General features: G+C 37.2%; 1 protein-coding gene across 1 annotated transcript in view; it reads right to left on the bottom strand.

Moving 5' to 3' along the window:
• LOC110390071 (atrial natriuretic peptide receptor 1-like) overlaps positions 1–13,337 on the bottom strand; it is a 44,652-nt gene extending 31,315 nt beyond the window's left edge. The window contains exons 1-4 of the mRNA XM_021381246.1: positions 13,322–13,337; positions 6,873–6,947; positions 4,428–4,524; positions 1,663–1,795 (exon numbers count right to left, since the gene is read on the bottom strand). Coding sequence (XP_021236921.1) covers positions 1,663–1,795; positions 4,428–4,443 — 149 coding nt within the window. The 5' untranslated portion in view covers positions 4,444–4,524; positions 6,873–6,947; positions 13,322–13,337. The remainder of the gene's footprint in view (positions 1–1,662; positions 1,796–4,427; positions 4,525–6,872; positions 6,948–13,321) is intronic.

Here is a 21,216-nt window from a genome sequence, read left to right as displayed (position 1 = left end):
TGCCATCTGTTACATGCAACAAAATGTAATGGAATATCGGTGGCTCAACCTCTACTGCTATACAACCAACATCTGCCTCTTACGTAGTGGGCCAACATAATAAAAAAAAGGAGGCATTACTTTCAGAGGAGCAAGATCAAGTAGACAGAACCTAGCAGATTTAAGAAAGAAGATTATATTATAAGAAATAAATGCAAACACAGGGGATCAGGTTGACATAGGTCATATTCAGGACCAGATTTACAAAGGTATGAACATAACTGATATCTGAAATAAGCAAATTTGTCAATCCATAAGACACCTAAATAAAAAAAAAATTAAAATATAAAAAATATAATGCTCAAGATGAAAGTTAAAAAAAAAGAAAAAAAGAAAAACCTTAAGATAATTACTCCTTAATGCTGTTAGGTCTTTGAAAATGCTTTTTAGAATTTACTGTGCATTCAATACTGCTTTCTGTAGTTCATCAGCGCTTTACCCAATCCTTCTGAAGCTCATACACTGACTTGCCATCTACAGTCATACTTGAGTCAGACATGAGAGACAACCAGATATCCGTAGTTACTGAGGTACAAGTTTGATGCCTCTGTAAAACTGCAGCACAGAGGCTTCTCTTTTTAATATTTACAGCCTGTCACTTTGTGCAAGATACGTGTAAGTACACAAAAAGGAGAATTTTCTAAATTTCTTACTAATCTAAGGGAGTGGGTCACCTTGGAAAGACCAGAAAAACAGATTCATTTCACAGCGTGAATAAAAATACTTTCTGGTCAAGTTCTTGGAAATATCACTAGCCAGAAATTTCGGAAAATTTGATGAAAAACAATTATATAGATCATCAAAAAACATCAACTTTTTTTTTGACATTGCAAGTGGATTATAAGTAATCTTTCAATCTTAAATAAAACCACTCTCTATAACAACTTTTACAGTCTGAACTTTGCAAAGTGAACATTCACACTGACAAAGAAAGGATGTGAGGTTTTTCCATAAGTATCTCTTTTAGTAGTCAAGCAAAGTACAGGGAGTGGAAAACTATGGCTGCAGTCTCTGTCACAAACTTTTTTTTAATGTGGTTGGAGTATGCTGTGTACAGTTCACAAATGTAGGATCACAACGTATTAGCCTTTTATTGACATGGAGTTACACACATACAAAAGCTGTACCTAACCTACATTGCCTACAGTTTTTGAGGTGACATATAAGCTTTTGGACAGATTTCAACAACACAGAAATCAAAATAAGCTCTTCAGTGAGTTCCAGGGATTCAATCCCTACGTCATTATTTATGTTGTGCACTTTGAACACTCTTATTATTAAAATTGATACAGAATACAGTGAGTTTGAGAGTCACACTAGAATTTCAGTCGTAAATTCCTTGTGTAGAGGTCAGAAGTGACATTCAGAGTTGCACTGAGACTGTAATACAGATGCAGGATGACATGCACTGTCATTGACATGCAGGTGAGTGTGTCATGATGTGATAGCAAAGCCATTCCAGAGGGGCTAATGACAGTGCACGTGCTGCTAGAAGAGAACTGAAGAGATGCAAGGAATTAGTAAGGAGCTCAAGATTACACGTCCGACTGTTACAAAAAATGTGTGTATGTACAGAATCACCATATACTCATGACCATGAAAACATATGATAGCAGGTAATACCTGTGAGAAAGGATTCCATTTTGTACTGCGTATTGATAAAAGCCATCTGAAGCGAAGACTGCATAGGTCACATTGAAGAATTCCCCACTTATTGCCGTTTCTGGAGGCTTTTGCACCCATGCCATCTCCAGACCTAGAAACAATAAAATTTTGAGCCTTTTCTACTTGACAATTGTATAAAAATGTAAAATTTCCTCTGTAGTAGGGAACACAGTGTAGTGAAACAGAAGTGTGATTTTCAACTATTCTTCCTACTGCTTTTTACAAGCCCAAAATATTCATCTTTCTTAGTGGCTGTACAGGTAAGTGCAAATGCACATTATATAACAATTCTGACATTCACGTTCTCCAAGCAACTGGAGAAACAGGATAGAAAATCTGATCATCTTATCCATAGTAAATGTACTCCTAGTATAACGGAGTGCTACACTTGCCTTCCTTTTACATCAGGTAATAAACAGCGTTTGTAATTCTTGGCTACTTTCACTGAAGCCTAACTCCTGGAAGAACAGACAACTCTAGCACCCATGAAATACAGTTAGAACTGTTAACCTCACAAGATATAATACGTGTGCTAATTAAACACTTTAAAAAGTATTATGTTCCTATAAAACTATTTGACACATAGAGCAGAGGACACTGGGAATACTGCTACTCAGACATTTGTCTTTTTCAATTTCTGTACCCTCATAAGGAAAAATAATTCATCCCATTCATTTCCCTCATTCTTGGGACACCTTATTACCAACTCTAAACCTAGAACTGAAGTGAGATTATCCTCAAACATTACTATCAAAATCTTTCCACTCCTTTCACCAATCTTCTTCCCTGTTGTTAGATTAAGGTTTTAATTTTTGATGTGTCAAATTACTAACATCATACAGACACGCAGACCTCAGTTTGTCAGGAAATTTAAAATTCTTTTTCCAGAGGATGGGTGAACCTGCTGTTCAGTTGTTGTTCAGTTATAAACTCACTTATTACTCTGGAGTTGTTTTTACAAGTGTATTATTCATTTGCACTGTTAGTGAAATAAACGACTATTTTTCCCCTTAAACACAAATCCCTTTCAGATATAAAGAAGCAAACGGTAAAATAGCCTCAAGATATCACCTGTCCCTTAAAAAGTAAACACTCATGATAAGAGCTACCATCATGAGAGAAACTACAAAACAAAGATTTACATAAAATGCTAATATGATTTGCATTAAAAGGATGAGAGCTAAGCTTCAGGAAATGTGAGAGTACAGAAGGTAGGTCATCATAAATTTCAGAAAAAATGTATTTATACTTCTCTTTAAAGGTCTCACAAACACAAAACTATTATTTCAATGATAGACACTTTGACATCTAAATGATTTGAAAATCTTGCATTACAAGTTAAATTCATAGAAATACAGTAGATGCCTATTGCTTTGCGTTTAGCTTTGCACCAAAGATGAGAAGGATGAATCACAGTGAAAGGCAAGCCTGGAGTTCATTTTAAAACCATTTGTAAAGGGTTTATGTAAATGAAGCTGCCTACTTATATTAGTTTCCTTTGTCCTAAGTTCACACTCATTTATTAGTAAGAATAGGCTTCAAACTATTCTTATTTTCTGGTAAATAGTAGTTTCAGTGTTAAAGCAATAGTAAATTCTTACTGCTTGTCAACTTACTTGACAATTACTGAGACAGTCTTTCAATTTCTTTGTTCAGTCCAAACTTTTCACAAAATGTTTAACTACAGCATGGAGTTTAGAGCATCACCCCGCAGTTTATTTCCTGGAGTATTTTCACCAGTATTACAGTTTCTCAGGTGTCCTTGTTTTTTTTCTAAAAACCCTATCAAGAAAGAATTGCCTCCAGTCTAATCTTTTCTAACATAAACAAAAGCATTCCTTTATACAAGTTATATAGTCTTTATTAGTTACAATCACAGGATCACAAACTGATTGAAATTAGAAGGTATCTATCTCTGGAAATCACCCAGTCCAATCCCACTCCTCTCAAGACACAGTTACCTACAGCATGTTGCTCAGTATCTTCCTCAACTCAGTTTTACTTGTCTACAAGGATGGAGAAATCACAACTTCTCTGAGCAAACTGTTCCACTGTTCGATCATCCCTATAGCAGAAAAGCTTTTTTTATTATTTAATTTCCCATATTTCAATCACTTTGTTTTTCCATCTCAATCAATCAATTCTGGGGATTAAAAAAAAAGAAACTATTTTTTTTGTTATGTCATTATGTAAATTCAGTTTTGAAACTGGAATAAGTGGTTAAAGATCTCAGATTTTAAGTACTCATGGAACACAACTTTGAGCAAGGAGAGGAAAGCATGAAATGTAGAAGTGGTGCTTTTACTTACTGGCTAGAGGGTTTAAGCAGTCCACTTTTGAAATGATGCCACAAAATTCCAGGAATCGAATTTCCAACTATACTGAGCTGCCTACCTGATTTGTATGGATTATGTTGCATTTGTTTTTCTAATGAGAAATAAAATGTTTTCAATTCTTATTTTAGGGGAAGGCGTTCAGCTGTTGCGATTACGTTTTCGTTTGGAATCAGTGAATACTGGGCAAATAGCTGCTCAGAAGTATCTTTTAACTGTTTTCTTTCGCCTTTTTCCCAAGAAAGGAATGTCATCATCAACTTAGATGCCTTCCACCATGAGAGGCATTTGTTACGAGTTAGGTATCAGTCTGAACACTTCAATTTTAGGTCCTCAACCATTCCCTGAACAAGAAATGATATTCCTTGAACAGCTTTAGATCTCACTTACCTCCACAGTCCATCATGTTATATTCATCTGGTTTTTCCAGGGGCCAGCAGTCATAGTCTTTGTTGTCTAAATCATGCCATCCCTCCACTAATATCACCTGCCAGAAACAGACCTCATAAAACACCGTATAGAAACGGAGGAAGGATGCTTTCCATCTGCAATTTGCCTTTCTTCTAAAGAAATTAAAGCAAACATAGAAACAGTACCCGGCATATTTTGCTTTGTCTCTTCAAGTTCTGGAGCCAAAAATGATAGTTTCCTAGGGATCGGTATATTATTTTGATCTACCCAGTAATTACTCATAAGTCAGTTAGGTGACTTAACCAAAACTTCTCTTGCATAAGATCTCCTCTGCAAAAAGTGGGCAGTTCTAGGACCATATGCAGAGAGACATATTATTTAAAGACTTTTTGTGTTTAAAATGACATACTCCTGTCCCAAACTATCTTTCTTTTAATCTTTTACACCTAAATTATTTCAATGACTATTTTCATTAAAGCTTTAATAATGAAATATAATTAATTATACAAAAGTTACAGTAGGCAATTATAGACAAGATTACATATGCCTATTATATGCAGAATACAGCATCATAATAGTATATGGAGTGAATGTGAATGGTAGCAAAATATACAATATACCTATATACATAAGTTGTACACTACAAATATATTTATACTAATAAAGTAATAGAATATACACTGTAGGCTGTAGATGAGAAGAATATATTATGATAACACATTTTGTCTTAATCCACAATTAGTAAAAGATACTAAGTTCTATTCATATAATCTATTTCTTCTGTACATATTATTGGAGAATAATCATTTACTGGGTTATGCAATTACTTATCCCGTTATTCCAGGAGTAAGATTTATATAATTGATTTTTACAGTGCATTCTGCCATTATTCTTGTTTTCTACATTACTAAAATAGCATTCAACAATTACCTGGAATTAATAGCCATCTCCCTGCAATAAGCCATCGACAGTTCCTTCAGTATGCACAGACCACACAAATATGTGATAGAAAGAGGATCTACACAGTTTACCTACCAATAAACTGAGGAGGCTTTGGAGCCTGAAGGCAAGTGTTTTGGTAGCTCTCATGCTCACTAACATGCATCCAGCTCATCAAGTGATGAGGCTGCTTCTGATACTGCTGTTGCTGCTGAATTAGATGCCCCTGTCTAAGAAGGGGGGTTGCTAGGCAAGCTGATCCTGACAACTCCAGCTGCTGCAGATGTTCTGCCTCCTCCCTTCCCTCTTCTACCCTACCCTACTTCTTCTTGGTGCAGGCTGGAAACACCCCACCACACCTCTGTCAAACCTCTCTGAAAAAACAGTACTTGTCTTACGGGCAGCCCTACTTTCAGACTGTTGCCATTTGTGCCCCTGTCAGCTCAAAGCTGGAAGAGCAATGGGAGGATTTTACTGCGCTGCCCCGTTGAGTTTGGGTAGCATCTGAGCCTTAGATAGTATCAGATGATGAATTAATAATGTGGAAATAATCACAGAGACAAGTTGGGCCTGGGTAAGGAGAGGTGTACAAACTTCATGGCAAGACAGGGCCAGCTAGAGGTTGAACTACGTGATCTCCCAGTGTTCCTTCGAATCTGAGTTATTTTAGATCCCATAACTCCAATTACTCAACCCTGGAAGTGCAGGACAACTTCTGTCTGTGATGCGCTACACAGGTGAAAAAGAATACTGCCTAGCCATACTGAAAAGATGTTTCTAGGACTCTTTCTGTTTGCTGAAGTCATTGTTAACACTGAATGCCAGTAGTGATTGGGCTCTTCTGAGTAACTTGTCTGGAATTCTGGCTCAGCCCAAAGTGACTTCAAGAATCTTAGCCAACATGCTTGGACTTCACAATCTGTCAAATTAAGTTACTTTGTAACTTAATATGTGCCCTGTTCATCTTCAAAGTGGTTGTAGGTCAATTAAAAAATATGTTTAGTATCACTCATAAAATTGAAAATGAACTAAGGGTGAATAAACATATGAACTAATACAAAGACTTCAGGTTGGAATTTTCTGTTGGCAGTGAAAACCTAAACCTCATTTACATTTTATCTCCCTGTACTTTGCTATGAGCATTTCACCCAAATCATAGGTTTAAATATAAGGAAACATTTATAGATGATTTCAACCTGGCTAAATGCTGGAAAGAGAGGAGGAAAAAAATGCCATTTTTGGCTAGAATTAGCTGCTTGGAAGAACTTTACATATATTAACACTGGGAGAGGTTTTCTTAGTGATTTGTTTCAGGATATTTTGTGCTTAATGAGGAATTTGCTGGCAGGAAAGCTAAGGATTACAGCTTGCTAGATTCTACAGCAGCAAACAGATTAACAGACTGATCCTATTTTATTTAATAGGGCTGTCAAATATTCACAACATTAATATCATGATTCAAGGCCTGCAAGAATAATACCTTACCTTTATAGCTACGTGTCTGTTACAGAGTTCAGAATTCCTGGAAAGTGGCCATGTACAAGAAGCTGGTCCAGGAATCTAAATTAAAGATGGATGGAAATCAATGGCTGGTGAATATCTGACTTAACAACCTATCTGAGCAATACATTAGTCATGTCTGTATACAACTCTGTGTATACAAAGGAAGTCAGAGATTTGAATAAAGTGAGATGGTCATCTCAAGCTTAATAATTTTTCCATTTGCTCCTTTTTCTCTTTGCAAATTACCTGCATATAAGTTGTATTAACTTCTCAATACTGCATTACACTATGAGTTATATTTCAGCCAGAGTCTGACTAAAATATAGATTATTCCACCTACTGCCATTTGATTGTCTCACTGCATGCAATAATAAAGCTATTTGGATCCCTCTCTTATAAGGACTTCTGCAACTGAAAAAGAAAGTAATTTCTGCTCCTTTAAATGAAGTTTATCTAAAACTTTATTTTTACAGATTTAATTTTGTTGGTTATGCTTGGATGGTCATTTAAGAAGCATGGTTTCCATTTCATTCTTTAACTTACTAACCATTTTTAATATCAAAGAGAAGGAAAAAAAGGATACTTCAAAATTCTATGAGAAATAACATGTTTCATATTGGTAAAGACATACATTTAAATTAATGTTTGTAAAAATGAAGGAGAATGATTCTTAAACATATATATGCTGTATTTGTAGAAAATAACGTTGGTTAAAGTATTGCTGAACAAAACTTGTTAAATATATACTTTGAAATATTTTGAAAAGTAATTTCCAGCAATATACCAGAAAACATTCCTATAATGAAACTTCCACAGCCCATCTTTGATGATATCTATCTATTCTGGAATTCAAGCTTACTAGATAGTTCTTGTCTTGGTAACAATCTGATGTTAAAACAGAGATGCTTAAACTATTTTGTGTCTAATCTGATCAAATTTTGTAGAATTATTTGCAACATAAAACACTCTCAAAAAATCACTACTAAGCCTCATATGTAACTTCAAAATGATACAATGCCAATGATCTCTTTTGTCACAAATGCATTTTCTTTGAAAAATCACTATTTGAAGCCCAATTTTTTAAAATATGACATGCTACTGTGCAGTGTATATTATTACTTAGAGGTTATCAGAACATTTTATGTATATACAGGAGAAGATAGATTTAGAAACTGAAAAAAAAAAAGCTTTATAAATATTTTGATGGACTACAACAAATGTATTCAAGAATGAATCAAGAGGAACAACTGAGGGGGGAAATGTGAAAAACTGGGCATGTACTACATAAAAGTGAATTTATAAGGGGTGTGAAAAAAGTTCCATTAGCATTTATGTTTCCTGAAGATAAGTGGTTTATATAATCTTTTATATTATAGGCATGTATTCACATGCAGGGACATTACACTTCTAAAAACAACAGAAAATTCCAAGCAGAAACTGCAGAGATCCTGACCAGAAGACCACTGCACATCGAGGAATCATGAGCTGTGCAGTCCACTTCTGTGCCGCACAGATCCGGGGGCTGCAGGACGGCCACAGCCAGCTCTTTGTCACAGAGCCTGCAGGCAGCTCCCCGAGTAATGCTTGTCTGATCTTGCCCAGCAGTGCCAAAAGAAGGTCTCAAGAGCAAGCAGTTTCTTTTCCAGCAGGATAATTTATAGGCAGAGTTGTTTCCTTGCAAGAAAAACGTGTAATAGTGTGAATGACGGAAAGAGGACAATCTCTGCTATGTACAAATTCTGCATGACATACTGTCTGTGGGTAGGACGCCTGTTTGGTGCTTCAGGGCTTGGGGTTCCCAGCATCTGAAAAGATGTAAGATTACCTGTGGTATTCTCTTTTTACAATCTTGGCTTAAATACCAAGCATTCAAAATGGAGTCCGATTGCCTTTTTTTTTTTTTTTTTTTTTTTTTTCCACTGGGACATAGTGGACTAGTACCTCCTTGCACAAAACAGAAGCTTCTACAGTCATTCTTGCAAAAAGGTAAACAAGCGTGACCGCACTCTGAGACCTCCCTCTAGTGGTGTGACGGCAGAACAACGAGAGCACGATTCCCCCTTGTGCGCGGGTAGGTTTAGGTATCGCTTCCTCTTGATGCCAAAGGTGCCACAAATGGAACACCTGCCATGTCACCTGCCCACGAGCAGTGCAGCACAAAACCTGTTTTATCTTCTCAACAAGGGGTCTGGGAGGCAGTAGTCGTGGCTCCTTACCCCTTCCCTTCAGCACAGAAGAGTGATGCAATGGACAGAGACTCAAGAAATTCCTGGCTTTCAACATAAGGACACGTACATAGCAAGTTAGTACACATGCACTGTTTGCACATGTTTAGCCTGCATAAAGTGCTTTGCCATTCTACTTAATGCAGCCCACATACAGACAATGTTGTTCTGGTGTTTGAGTTCCATCTTGACACGACATGCATGTGTTGAGTCCTCCTAGCATGAGCTTCTTGAGCACTCTCCCTGTGGCGCTGGTACTCCAGACTTTCTGCTAAGTATGAGATTAACTAGGCAATTGGATCAGAATCATGATCTGGTTACAACTGATCTTTTCTGTTCCTTGTTCAGCTGCAAATATTCTAACTGGGTCAGCGCTTTTTCCTCCCACCCATTGTCTTTTCTCATCTATTCTGGCTGCAAAAATCACTTGCATTCAAGTAAGAACAGGATACGTGTTCATGATATGGTGCAGTGAGACTCCAATCCTAGTGGAGCTTGGATTAGCAAAATCAAGAACCAACATTTCATTTTCTCCAGAGTTCTTGGTAATTTGATTAAAAGACTAAAAATTGTGATAAGTTTTGTAGCAGGTCAGTAGCTTCAGAAGTACTGAGTGTTGGGAATGTTGAGCTGACACCAAATTGCAGTGTGGTGAAATGCTGGAGTGCTGGAAGCAAGCTCCCAAGCCTTGCATAAAGCACACCATCGCATCACTATGTAGTATCTTTAGATTTCCCTCACTCCCCCAAATACTGGAAGTTGGAGAGGATGTCAAAGAAAGAGGCCTTGGGCTAAAAGTATGCTAATCAGAAAATAATAAAGAGGTAATAACATATTTGTTCCCAAAGATCTGAAAGCTTAATGTTAGATGATTAATCTTTGATGACAGTTTAACTCAATTGCTGCAGAAAGAACAAACAGTTACATAGTTTACACAAAGGAATAAAGCAGGAAGGCAGTGTGAAAGCATGACAGATCAGAGAAAGAGTTTTGTGAAAAGGTAATTAGGGGCATTGAAAATTGTAGCTAGGAAACTGCTGCTTCTGACTACTATTTAGAATGTTACACACTTACAAATTCACACAAATCTCAAAAATGCAAATAACATTCATGAGTAGGGTGACAGGTAGTCTTCACTGGACTCTCAAGTTTCTTAACAAATATACATTTTTATAAATGCATTCCTTAGGTCCATTCCAGTCTGTAGAGAATCACAGAAAGGCTTGTTCTGCCACTGCAGCAGTGTTTAATCTGCAGCACTACACAAGATTAAATAAATTCATCTCACAAATGTTTTTTAAAAAATCAGAACTCAAAGCATGAAGTATCAAGTACACTCCCTGCCAATTGTGTGAAAACTGTTGTCTGGGATACGTTGCAAATGTGAAGTACTTGTCTTTAAGAATATATACTACTGTCTGTTTAGAGAATTGATTAGTACACAAGCTGCCATGGAAGGTATGCAAACTTCTAGGATTTTCATTGTGTAAAGGAATCTATCATTTTCCTAATAAGAAGGTAGAAGGAAGGATGACATCTGGAATTTGACAACCAGAATATTCACAATGAGAAATCTAGCAAGTAATAGTGATTCTCTAGCTGGAAATTCTGTTGATTGTAAACTTTTTAAGAGACTGGATAAGAAAAAAAAGAACTTGCATTTCTCAGAGAATTGAACAGGAACCTCTAAGTGATCCAGGTTAACCTTCAGATACTCTTCGCCTAAGTACATAACATAAAAGAGATTTCTGCATTAAGACATTTGCTTGAATTAATCGTTTGGTTTTTGTTACTGTAATGCAGCATGCCTACACCAAAATTGTTCAAAAGGCATTCCAAAAGCTTGAGAATGTGAGATCGTATCCTACATCACTTTGATAGGATGACTTCCTGAGAGGCTTAAGAATTGGTCCAAGTTCAGCATGGAATAATTCTGTTTGGGAAGAAACTGAGCAGAACATCTCTGATGTTCTCAAATGCCTCCCATCATTCAGTACTCCCACACAGGCAGAAAAGTTATAAAAGTCTGTAGTCCTAGAGAACAAGGCAACTTAGCTATTGTTAAGATGTGCTGGGGAGGATCTGGGTGTCAGAGGGTTATAGCAGTGGAAGGACATTTCTATTCTTACAGATATCATGTTCCCTAGGTACAATGATCACTCCACAGGTCGCTGTGACATTTGAATGAAATCTACATTTTGCCTTAATTGTGTTTTTCTCTCTTCCTCCTTTCTCACTGCATGACTCATTTCTGTTTACAGAATTCTTGAATGACTTCCTGACCATATTTTTATCCACATTAGTATTGCATACTTATTGACATTTCAAAAAGACACGCTTATGAGCCACAATAGCCTCAGTGTTCTAGAGACTCATGAGATCAGGAATTTCTAAGTAATGCTGAGATGTCAGTGACACAGGGATCTTTTCACCTTATGTAACTGAAGGATAATTTGGTCTTTTGAATAACATCCTTGGATCAGTCCAAAAATGAAACAGGGATCCCAAATTATTCCCTGAAGTCGTGATCATTTTTGCGTATGTCCGATTAGACAAGATGTTTGCTTGACTTCTTTTTAATAACCTTCAGTATGATCTTTATCCCTTCACTGATGGCCTAGTCCAACAATTCACCACTCTTCCTTTTAAGAAAGCTTTTGTAATGTTCAACCTCTTTCTATCTTGCCATAATTTCAGCTCAGAACATGGAGAACAGTTAACATAGTGTCGTGATTTATACACCAGGACTACAAGACCATTCTCATACTGTAATTAAAATAAATACCTCATTTCTAGAAAGAAGTAGGAAACATTATTTGCTTAATATTCCAGACTATATGCTAATGGGAGCTTCATCTCAATGAATTTTTTAAATCTGTGCATCAAGTGGAGTAAACTTGGTAGATGTCCAGTTTGGCATAATGCCATTTTACAGACTGTTTTGCTACTAACTAGTTGTCAGAACTGTCTTTTGGGAGACGCTGAGGATTTTCAACCTCTGCTGAACCTGAAAAGATTTCCACGCCATTCAAGATTCTCTGCTTCCTTGTGTACATTACTTTCTTTGCTAAAGGCAGATGTGCTTTCCTTCTGACAGAAAACACTGGAGAGCTAGCAACTCTATTCCTGCCACGTTTAGCACCCAAGCAGAGATCAATCTAGTATTTGCACTGTAGCTTTGACATAAGGCACAGTGGCTCAAGAGCTGGCAGAAGAAGCAGAAAAAAAAACTGACTTGAATTTGAAAGCTAAATATCCAATGCGTCTTACCTGTTGGGATAACATAAGGTATGCTTTTGCATGCAACTATCATCTGATGTAGGACTCAGCCTCACTTTGAAATGCCCAGCACACATCTTTGCTTTTTCCAATGATATGCTAGGCCCAGACTGAGGAACTTGAGGAGAAACTACAATTAAAAGCTTAGGCATAGCAAATCAGTATTATATTATAAAGAGGATTTGTATTTTCCATGATCTTAATTTTTTATTAGGCAACTGCTGTTTAGCTTTTCATATTGTCTTTTGGTATCTCTCTCCTTCAAAGAACACACACTAGAGTGCTGTCATTACTGCTATCCAGTACAGGCAAGGTAAGTAGATGCATAGGTGTCAGCATGATTCTACCGTTATATATTCTTTGCTTTGCTCTGTTAAATATCAGATAGGGCTTGAGCTGTATCTTCTCACTTCCCTCATTTCCCTTTTAGCTTGTATAATTCCTTGATTAGTAAACTAATCAAGGATTCTTGTAGGAGATTCTCAAAGGCACCAATAGCAGCCAGAAGCCTGATACCCACTGAGTCTACCTGTGGTATGCCACTTCTTTTTCGGAATAATCTCCTCTCCTTTTTGTGTAAGCATGTGTTTGATGAGTAATAAAGGACACACTAAGAATCTTGACAGAGGCTATCAGGACCTGAGTGTATTTCTCCCTCACGAAAGCTACGCTGCCTGGACTTAGAGCCAACACTGATAGCACAGCTATCTTCCTTTGAAGTGATGTGAAGGAGAGCTGTCTAAGAAGCCCTAGCAGGAGCTCTCCACCTTTCTCTCTTAAGCTGCTTTTAGGCTAGGCTTTCATGCCTGTTTACTTACAGAGCAGTGTTGCCCCTCTGCTCATACCTGACCAGGTACCCTCTTGATTTGAATCCTGACCCTGAAACATGGACTTGACTTCAGAATTCTCTCATAACTGTGGACTTGCCTGGAAAGCTGCACTCTTTGCTGACCCTGTTTACCATCTCCAGACCTGTCCTCCTTGCTCTGTTTGGGCACTGTGGCCCTTGATCCACTCTGGAATTGCACTACTCTGACTGCCTCGCTGTCACATGTGGCTCTTGCACCTTCCTTCCTTGTGGAGGAGTCTTCCCCTGCTGCTCTCCAAGGAGATCTTAGCTGTAATGCTACAGAAAAAAAAAACATATATTCTGAGGTAAAAATGCAATAGAGTAAAATTCTACTCAGAGAGGAGGAAAACATAAATGTTTTCTCAAAACCTCTCTACTTTTTATGATTGCCATTTCTTTCATCCTCAAGTCTATGGTGTATTTTCCTGAACTTTTTCTAAAAGCAAGAATGGCTTATAGCAAAGACCTACTCTCTACAAATGAAAAATTCAATTGATTACATTTTAACTAGGTAAGTATTGTACAACATTCTATGTAGAATTAACTTCAGAAGCAGGCCCTATCATACTTTGAGATTTTCTGGTTTTTTTATAATATTTTAAATAAACAACACTATTACTGATTTATTTTGCTTTCCAAGCATACTGCTACCCTATAGTATTTGCTTCAGACTGGCTGTGGATTTAGAGATTTTTACTAAATTTATACAAGCATTTCAGTTTTTTTAACCATGATAGTTCTGTTACGTTAACTGACCACTACCAATTGTCACATTCTTTCATAAAATCACTCCCCAATCATAAAAATGACAAGGAGTGTCCTCCCCTCATGACAAAAGGGAATTACAGAGTCAGGATACTTGTCAAAAGGTTAGGAAAACTAGATATGCCACAGAGACACAAGAAGAAAGGAAATAAATTGCTCTTCTGCCAACTTCTACAGAAAGCAAAGCTTCCCAGGGATTGTGAGACTTGTTCACTTTAGTTTTGGAGAACGAACATCTGGACTCTGTGGACTGAGAAGTATGGGTCTTGAAATGAGCTTGATGTTAGCAGATTCTGTGTTTAAAGTGAGAAGGGCTGTATGAAAACCTGAATGCCCAAGGAACTGGTGTGCCTCTGTACTGATGAGGAAGGTTTTAGTGGTGGTTTGGGATGAACTCATTAGCACACTGAGTGCGACTCGTGAGGACTATTATAGAATATTTTAGAGATTTTTCCCCTTTACATTTGAGCAGAAGGATGCTTTTCATCTCTGGCTGGGCTATTTCTGATACTAGCTAGGGCGTACTTCAAGGCATTCTCCATGTTTCATGCGGGGCTTATGAAAAGACTATTTTTACCACATGACTATTAGCAAGTCTCTCCAGCCCTCCTGCCTCCCTCAGGGTCAAATTCTCCCCTGAAAACGCACTCTGATTATGTAAGAGATATAAACTGAAATTCCACTGGGGAACTGTAGCTTGGGCAAATCTGAAGAGATTACTTATGTGGTTTTGGTTAAGCACAAGTGGCTAATTCTTTCAAATAACAGTTGTTATTTTTGTTCCCTTTGACGTACCAGTGGTTCAATAAATGTCCTGCTTGTAAGTTCAGTTTTTAAACCAACATACACTTTGTTCTGCTTCAGAAAACAATGAAGAGGAAACAAATCTATTTGAATTAGTGAGCTTTTATGATAGAGGTATGCCTGTTCGTATTAGGAACAGAATGTACTTAAAATCTAATTTTCCTGTAGAATTCTTTTCTCTCTGAAAAGCAGCAGTCTGAGATCACTTTTTCACTTCCAGTCATGGAATAAGCATGGAATACCATTCCTCTTTGTTCACAGCATGTAGCCAGTGGGCCAGACTCTGACTTTCTCAAGAAGCAACACTTCTTACTGTGTGCTTGGGATGCATTTTTGTTTAAAAAATAAGTCGTGTTACGTAAGATGATCACACAACATACAAGATAGCATGTTGTAGTGTTTATGTTGTTACTGTGCATGGATACCAGTGAAAAACAACTTTGCTGAGTATGCAGAAGTGACGGTATTGGGGTATAAATGTCAAAACACTGAAAGAAGAAAAAGAGAAATAAAATTTTCATAATTGCCTAGGCTTGTAGGACTAATAGGACCAGCTGTATGTATTCTAACATAATTTAAATAACCAAAGTTTGTATGGTTAATGGAGCAAAGGACAGAGCAGGCAGTATCCAGATGAGCAAGCAAAGAGCAGCAAGCAGGATCAAAGACTAGTGCTCCAAGGATAACAGTTTACATGTGCCTGGTATCACGCAATAAGGAACTACTTGTACTTCTGTGTTGACCAAATGTGTTTCACTGGATCTCCGGGCTGAAAGTGACCTTGATGGGATGCAGATATACTCCAACTGCTCTGTTATGCTGTTCTCTTTTTCTGACTGTAGTTTTTGTTTGCTAAATGAAACTAGCTGACAGTAACAGGTTTCCTGAGTACTGCCCACTGGCACAGTAGAAGACTGCAACATGGCCCTGTGATTTCTTAAGACCTAGGTACTGGGAGACGGCAATGAGAATCATGCAGAATGATACTTGACAGGCAAGCACAGAAGCATATAGAGTGCAGGGTTTACTGATCCCCTCTGAGGAACTGTGGCTCCTAACACAGAGTAAATATCAGTTTGGTCTGATTTAAATGAGAAGGACAAAAGACCCTTAAAGGAAAAATGAGTCTCAGTTGCCATGGAGGAATGGGGAAGCGCTGCTCAGAATTATAAGTACTTACTATTCATTAAATGTATGAGATGAGCCAGAGTGACAGGAGCCAGGCATATCTGGACTTACCTTATGGTGTCATGTAAAACATCTTCCCTGGCTCTTGTGAGAACTGGAGCTGATGTTGGTTACTGCTGTCTTCTATATTGAAAGCAGAGTCCATTTTTCACTTAAGTGTGCTGAAAGAATCAGCTTGTCTTAGATCTACAATGAGTAAAGACACTTGTTTACTAAATGCAGTCTCAGATCGTAGGAAAAGCTGCCAGAATCCAAGCATGTAGCTTGTATTACTTACACATCTTTTAATAAATGTCACACAGATTATATTTTCATATGGATTAAAAAAATTCTAGTCACATGCCTAATATAGATTTTTTATCTGTGTTTGCAAATCCCTGGCTCTGCCTATGTCAGGCATTCCTACTAAGAGATTTGGTTTTAGATTGAAAAAGAAAGACTGAAATTCGTACCCAGGGATGTTTAGACACAAGAGCCAAAGAACGAGGCAAGTTTCTTCCTAGCCTGCTGTGAAAAATCGAATCGGTAAATAAAGATAAATGACTGTCTGTGGTTAACGTGTCACAGTGGATATCTCTGGTAATGCAGAATATTTACAAGTATTTTTCAAGTTGCTGTAATAATTATTTGAAAGTTTACTTTTTGTTACATCAATAAAAGCACATTCATTTAACTCCACTAGTTCTAGTATGAGAAGAATCTCAAACATAATTCTGTATACATGACATTCCTATATTGTTACTGGTGGCTCGCAGTTCTATCTCAGTGGTGAACTGTGTCTGACTTACTAGAAGTAACAACACTGATGGTTAGTACCATACAAAAGAAGTATCATCAAAAAGGTGAATTCTTTGGAAACAAATGTTTTATTTTAGATTTGTCACAGTGTAAACTGTGGAAGTAGAGATAAAGAATGTATTTGTATTACAGCAGCATATTGATAAGATGTAAATAAATCAGAATTGAGTAACTTCTGTGTTTTCTTCTAGGTTCACAAGCCTTGAGTTAGTGTTGGCTGCAGAACTACAAACTGAATTTCTACTCCATTAGACTGCACTGGGAATTCAGTGCATTAGGATATATTTCAAGCAATTTTCTTCAGAACTGTTTCCCCTCCATATGCTACTCAGCTTTGACAAATCTGTCCCAGAAAGGGTAATTGTGTCACACTGATTATACTTGTTTTAAGATTTTCTATCTTCTTTTATTTTATTAGCAGTAGGCTTTTATTACTCTGATAAATTATGGGGAAAATATCATAGAATCACAGAGTTGTAGAATCAATATAGTGAATGTTAATTGCCAGGGTTAACTTAATTTTCTTCTCAGCAATTTTCACTTTATTAAACATTTTGTAGAGTATTAGTAACAAAATGTATGTATAATAAATTATCAGTTTACCATTACTTTCCTATCACTTCTTCCTTCTCTTTAGTGGACAGTCATATATTTTTAAGCATCTCACTTTTCAACTGGGGTCTCACTAATTTCACTTATACATTGCTTTTTCACTATTAAGATTTTTTTTTAATGTGCTTAAAAGATTTTCAGCAACATGTATTCTGAGAGCTATTTTCTGCAGAAAAGAGGAAAATGAGTTCCAGAAGATGAGGACTAGTGAAAAGAATGCGTTCTGGTAGAACAGAGCAGCACCAATTTTCTCTTTAGTGGAAACTGAACTTAGTGAAAATGTAGGTGTTCAAAAACTGAGTGTAGTGTAAGTAGGAGAGGCAGAGTGACATTGACTCTATAGCACCTGCTTTGAATTTCCTGTAGCGCTACAGTCAAAATAAACAAACAAGCAGACAAAACCCTAGGTCCCACAACTAAAATTAAACAAATAATTTAACAATTAAAAAAAAAAACAGGCGTATCACTTTTACTTAGAGAAGAACAACAGCGCTGCAGTGCTAAGTTGTTGGAGGGGTTGATGATTTGGTTGATAATGAAACTGTATTAATGTCAATTCAACCTCTCTCTCTGTGACCACAGTTCTATGATGGCAGTACACTTTTACTGAATCCCTCCTGAGATAATGCCAAGGAGGCAGCTTACAGCACTCGTGCTGAATTTTAACATAACCTTACTTATGTAATTGCTTAAAATAGGTCTTCTAAATGCCTGGTCACAATCAATGAAATCCTGATTTACCACAAATGAGAGGCCTGCTCGGAGGTTTTGCAAAGCAATCTATTTTTCACCCACGTGTACACTCAGAAGACTAATTTAAGGAACTTTCATCTTACAGGTCTTCCTTTCCAACTAAACGATCCAGTTATTTCAGTCCCTAGAGATATCATTTCAAAAGCAGAGGTCTAAAAATTTTATATCCAAGACTAAGCTAAGGAAAGTCATTAATGGTAGACAGACCAAACTCCTTGAAAAAAAGAAAGAGAGGTGGGCAATGACCTGTCAGTAAATTGGCTGCTATCACTAACTTGGGTGATTTAAACTAAAATTCTCTGAGGATACCACTGCCAGCAAAGACCTAAAGGAGGTATCTATACTCATGTGAACAGATTTTGAATCATTTGGCAAGTTACTTCCATTATTTCATCTAGCTCAAAAATGTAGGTAGCATTGTTCTAATAAGGCAGTATAAGCCAGCAGACATGAGGAACCAGCTCCATCTCTGCCATATAACTGCTCTGTATCACTGTAGTTTATCTTATCTTCACTTATCTTCGGTTTTCCTTTTTTTAAAACAAGGCTACAAATAATTGACTAAATAAGAACCTAGAGATTAGAAAAATGCTTTATAAAGGTGAAAGTATGGTTGTTGCTAGGCAACCAATAAAAATAAATAGCACTCCTTACAGCTGTGCGCATGTTTGTCTATAGACAGTGGTAGCAAGTTGACATTAAGTAAAATTCAGTATCCAGTATAATCTTGTAGACTCTTTCCTACAAGTAGGCTGAAAGACCAGAGTTTCTGAACACAATTTGCAACTTCTAGTATCCCAGTATTGTTATTAATGCAAATGTTTCTGATACCAGTTAGGCTATGATAAACATAGATACAAGAATTCTTATCCATTTTCACTCATTTTTAGAAGCCAGTTTTCAGTGCTTAGGAAGTATCTTCTCTTTTCTTTACGAGCAGACAAGCAGTAGCCCTGTGAGTTGTCCAAGAGTTCATGTTCATAAATATATAGTGTATTTCCCTGCTTACCTCAAGATGTCCTATTATCTTGAGAGTTTTACGTTGTTTTTTCTTTATTTTTAAAAAGAGATGTTACAGTGCTGAATTAAGAAAAAGCTCTCTTCCCTACCTTTTATAGGAGCTTTCCAGTAACATCTTTTGGCCTTCTAATCATGGATCTGATGTCACTGTCTTCCCTGAAGATACAAAATAGTGAGGCTCAGTTATCTATTTTGGAAGAATATAAAAGTTCCTTCAAAACAGTTGACAGTATCAGTTAAGGGAAGTTTATCCCATCTTTAAAAACCCTCGGTTGCTGTGATTACTTTGACAATCCCTACTACTTTAAATCACAGAATCATAGAATGGTTTGAATTAGAAGGGAGTTTTAAAAAGTCATCAGGTTCAAAACCCCCTTCCATGGGCCTTGAACTTCAACATTCCCAGGGCTGTGGCATCCACAATGCCTCCAGGCAACCTGTTCCAGTATATAAACACCCTCACAGCATAGAACTTCTTCCTAGTATCTGATCTAAAAATACTACCTTTTAGTTCAAAACTGTTATTCCTTGGCCTGTCACTACACATCTTTGTGAAGAGTCCTTCCCTACCTCTCTTGCAGGCCCTTTTTATGTATTGCAAGGCCATGATGTGGTGTCATCAGATCCTTCTCTTCTCCAGTCTAAACAATTACAGCCTCCCCAGCCTTTCTTCATAGGAAAGGTCATCTAGCTTTCTGACAATCTTCATGGCCCTTCTCTGGATCTGCTTCAACAGCTCCATGTCTTTCTTGTGCTGGGGGCCGCAGACCTGGGCACAATACTGCAGGTGGGGCCCCTCAAGGGCAGAACAGAGGGGGAGAATAATCTCCTTCATCCTGCTGGCCATGCCTCTTTTAGTTCACTAGTACCTCCTAGTCCTTCTTTGCAGGGCTACTCTCAGTACATTCATCTCTCAGTCTGTACTGATGTTTGGGATTGACTCCACGCAAATCATAACTCTGTAGTCTCAAGTATTCTGTTGACCATGTGAGAGAGAATACAGGAAAGGAAGCACTGCATGTTTTACACATAACCAGAACATGCCACTAAGAAATAAACACTATTTTCTGTACAATCTCTGAAACAGAAAATATTGAAGAAGCAAGATTAAGCATTAGGAGCATATTTTAGTGGCATTAAACGTCAGAAGATTTCACTCATCCACAAAAATAGAAGAAATAATACCATCCTATCACCTTCCATTAAATGTAGCACTTCTAATGGGTACTCTAAGCCAAAAAAAAAAACCAAAAGAAAAAAAACCACACCTCTGGAGAAAAAAATCAAATAAATTACGCACATTAGCTTTGTGGTGCATCAAAAATGCAAATTGTAAAATGTGTTGTTTCTGTAGTCACTGTGAGGACTATGAGATTGGAAGCTGGAACACCTTAAAGTATTTGTGTTTTAAGTGTTATCGCTTTCACATAATGACCACAGAGTCTTAAGAACTCAGAGCTTCTCAGAGATTTGGTAGCATGCTGAATTGAAAGTCTAGAAAGGAAAAGTATGTTATATTGCCTTTTCACCATTTGATTTCAGTGCTGGCTTTAAGGAAATATGAAGTGTCTACAAAAACTAGCAGATGTGTCAGATAGTTATTAAAGAATGAAGAAAGCAAATTATTTGTCTAATCAAGTCAAGTCAAATAAATTAAACTGGTTTTCAAAATACTGCATAAATTTCTTTGCAATATTGTGCCTTGAAAACTAGTTCAGAGCTTTATAAAGAATGAATGACAGCAAAGGAAAAACATCCAAAAACGTGTGAGACACTGAACAAGTTACTTGACACCAGCCAGACTTTCCAGAGAATAACTAAAAAAAATAAATTGAAAATCTAGAAATACGTGCCAAAATTTACCACTTTTACAGTCCTCCGGTGATTTGCTGATTCAGTGGTTGGCAGTCCTGACCACAGGGAAGGGGGTTGGAACTAGATGATCTTTAATGTTCCTTCCAAACCACATCATTGTATGGTTTTGTGATTCTATGATTTCCAAGACTGATTTTGTTTGTTTGCTTGTTTCCCT

Source organism: Numida meleagris, chromosome Z (assembly GCF_002078875.1).
Source record: "Numida meleagris isolate 19003 breed g44 Domestic line chromosome Z, NumMel1.0, whole genome shotgun sequence".
In the NCBI taxonomy this organism is placed as follows: Eukaryota; Metazoa; Chordata; class Aves; order Galliformes; family Numididae; genus Numida; species Numida meleagris.
This window is presented reverse-complemented; position numbering and strand designations above follow the sequence as displayed.